Source organism: Chiloscyllium plagiosum, chromosome 46 (genome assembly GCF_004010195.1).
Source record: "Chiloscyllium plagiosum isolate BGI_BamShark_2017 chromosome 46, ASM401019v2, whole genome shotgun sequence".
NCBI lineage: Eukaryota > Metazoa > Chordata > Chondrichthyes > Orectolobiformes > Hemiscylliidae > Chiloscyllium > Chiloscyllium plagiosum.
In genome coordinates, this window is record NC_057755.1 from 6,603,210 (window position 1) to 6,606,007 (window position 2,798).

At 50.5% G+C, this 2,798-nt stretch overlaps 1 protein-coding gene and 1 long non-coding RNA gene across 2 annotated transcripts in view; one reads left to right on the plus strand and one right to left on the minus strand.

Annotated features, from left to right (window-relative positions):
• Window positions 1-830, plus strand: part of LOC122544072 — a 17,948-nt gene extending 17,118 nt beyond the window's left edge. The window contains exon 3 of the long non-coding RNA XR_006310258.1: window positions 820-830. This is a non-coding gene — a long non-coding RNA (uncharacterized LOC122544072). The remainder of the gene's footprint in view (window positions 1-819) is intronic.
• The window catches only part of LOC122544071 (protein PAT1 homolog 1-like), a 65,795-nt gene that overhangs the window by 44,908 nt on the left and 18,089 nt on the right, over window positions 1-2,798 (minus strand). Inside the window, exons 6-7 of the mRNA XM_043683073.1 lie at window positions 2,264-2,371; window positions 731-808 (exon numbers count right to left, since the gene is read on the minus strand). Of these exons, the coding sequence (XP_043539008.1) occupies window positions 731-808; window positions 2,264-2,371 (186 nt within the window). The remainder of the gene's footprint in view (window positions 1-730; window positions 809-2,263; window positions 2,372-2,798) is intronic.

Sequence of the window (2,798 nt, forward strand, 5' to 3'; positions counted from 1 at the left end):
AGGTGGATTGAGTTTAAGAGTCGTGAGATCTTGTTGCAGCTCTATAAAACTTTGGTTAGACCGCACTTGGAATACTGTGTCCAGTTCTGGCCGTCCTATTATAGGAAAGATGTGGATGCTTTGGAGAGGGTTCAGAGGAGGTTTACCAGGCGTCCTATTATAGGAAAGATGTGGATGCTTTGGAGAGGGTTCAGAGGAGGTTTACCAGGATGCTGCCTGGACTGGAGGGCTTATCTTATGAAGAGAGGTTGACTGAGCTCGGACTTTTTTCATTGGAGAAAAGGAGGAGAAGAGGGGACCTAATTGAGGTATACAAGATAATGAGAGACATAGATAGATAGAGGAAAGTATAGAGGGGATGTCAGAGGCGGGTTCTTTACATAGAGAGCTGAGAGAGCATGGAATGCGTTGCCAGCAGCAGTTGTGGAGGCAGGGTCATTGGGGACATTGAAGAGACTCCTGGACATGCATATGGTCACAGAAATTTGAGGGTGTATACATGAGGATCAATGGTCGGCACAACATCGTGGGCTGAAGGGCCTGTTCTGTGCTGTACTCCATGGTCATAAATCAGAAAAACATTGAGTGACTGACACCTGCTGTGTGTCAGGAGCCCTGCACCAGTGAGAGATAGGAGGCATGAACTGAGCAGAAAGACAGCAGTCAAGAGCTAAAGGAGATACAAAATCACGGCTCCCCCGAGACATTCATTCTTCCCTGCCATCATTACCTGGGCCGTTCCAAGTAGAAGTGGGTTCAGCACTTGGGTGACACCGCTTTGGAAATGGTGGGCACGTAGTGAGGAATTCTACAAGACAGGGAGAAAACGACAAGTAAATGGCAAGGTCCACAGATACCCCAATAAGGTGTCCATCTAGTCACTGCCCCTCAACAATTCCAACCACACGTCCCACACTGTCTCACCAAGTGTTTCTAATTCCCACTGTACGCCACTCTGTCCTTGCCTCTTCCTGTGTTGTTCTTTCTCACTAATCTACAATCATGGTCCTCCCTTTGCTGTTGTCTGAGCACTACCTTCTCTGAGGAAGGTTAAAATCACACAACACCAGGCTATAGGCCAACTGGTTTATTTGGAAACACTAGCTTTCGGAGCGCCGTTCCTTCATTCAGGTGGTTCTCTGAGTAAAACTGCTTTCAGAGTCACACAGCACAGAAACAGACCCTCAATCTAACTAGTTAATGCCGACCATAACCCAAGACCAAACTAGTCTCACCTGTCCACACTTGGTCCATATCGCTCTGAACATTTAGAGAATGGGCAGCACGGTGGTTCAGTGGTTAGCACTTCTGCCTCACAGCACCAGGGTCCCAGGTTCTATTCCAACCTAGGGTGACTGTCAGTGGGAGTTTGCACATTCTCCCCGTGTCTGCGCGGGTTTCCTCCGGATGCTCCGGTTTCCTCCAGCAATCCAAAGATGTGCAGGTTAGGTGAATTGGCCATGTTAAATTGCCCATAGTATTCAGTGCATTAGTCAGAGGGAAATGGGACTGGGTGAGTTCCTCTTTGGAGGGTTGGTGTGGACTTGTTGGGCTGAAGGGACTGTTTCCATGCTATAGGGAATCTAATCTAAATCTCATCTCATCTCACAAGTCAGTGAATAGGAAATATCTTTTAAACATTGTAACTGTACCTACATGCACCACTTTTCTCTGGAAGCTCATTGCACACACTAGCCAGACTGTACAAAATAAATTGCCCTTCATGTTTTTTTCAAATCTTCTCACCTTAAAAACACGCCCCTAGTTTTGAAATCCCCCACCTTAGGGAAAAGATACCTGCTGCTCACCTGATGTATGCCTCTCATCATTTCATCAACCCTTGTACAGTCACCCCTCAAGCTCCTATGCTACAGTGGAAGGATTCCTTGTTTACTTGCTGTGTATCCCCCGCTCTCGCTCAGCAACCCCAACGCCCCTTCTCTCGCTCGCCTTGTCACCCCACGTCCACAGCCTCCGTCTTGCCCTGCCGTAACCAAACACCCTCTCCCACGGTACGTTCTGGACCGTTTTCTCCCTGCTGCCCTCCCAATGTTGACCTCCTCTCGTCTCCCACATGTTTCCGTGCATTCCCCCCCACCCCACAATGTGAGTCAACTTCTCTCAGTTTCCCTCACAGTCACTTTGCAATCCCCTCTCTCATACTGCGCACTCCCTGCCTATGCACCATGCTCCCCATGATTGACCCAGCCGCTCTCCTTTACACACACCGCCGCCTCTCTCCTCTGCCCAGCACAGCCCTCACCGCAACGTTCAGCAGTTGGGTCGGTGACATCCTCTCGTTGAAGGGCGCCGAAAATCGCTGGTGAATCGGAGCTCGCACGTGGACAGGGGTCGGGCACAGGATGGATGGCTGAAAGAGCAGAGAGGCATTAGTTACAGCCTAACCCGAAGGGGCACAAAGGAAAAACCAACAACCCCAAATGAGAGAACAGCTGTAGCGGCTATGGGAGGTTGCAGCAACAGGGAGGGGTGTAGATGCCGGAGCGGGTTACACAGGTAGGAGGGGGTGTAAGAGCTTGAGGAAGTTACAGATATAGGGACAGGGTGTAGGTGCCGGAGGAGGTTACAGAGATAGGGAGAGGATGGACGGCTGGAGGAAGTTACAGAGAGAAGGACAGGTTGTCGGGGCTGGAGGAGGTTAGAGATAGGGAGAGGATGGAGGGGCTGGAGGAAGTTACAGAGAGAAGGACAGGTTGTAGGGGCTGGAGGGGGTTACAGAGGTAGGCAGGGGGTGTAGGGGCTGGAGGAGGTTACACAGATAGGCAGGGGGTGTAGGG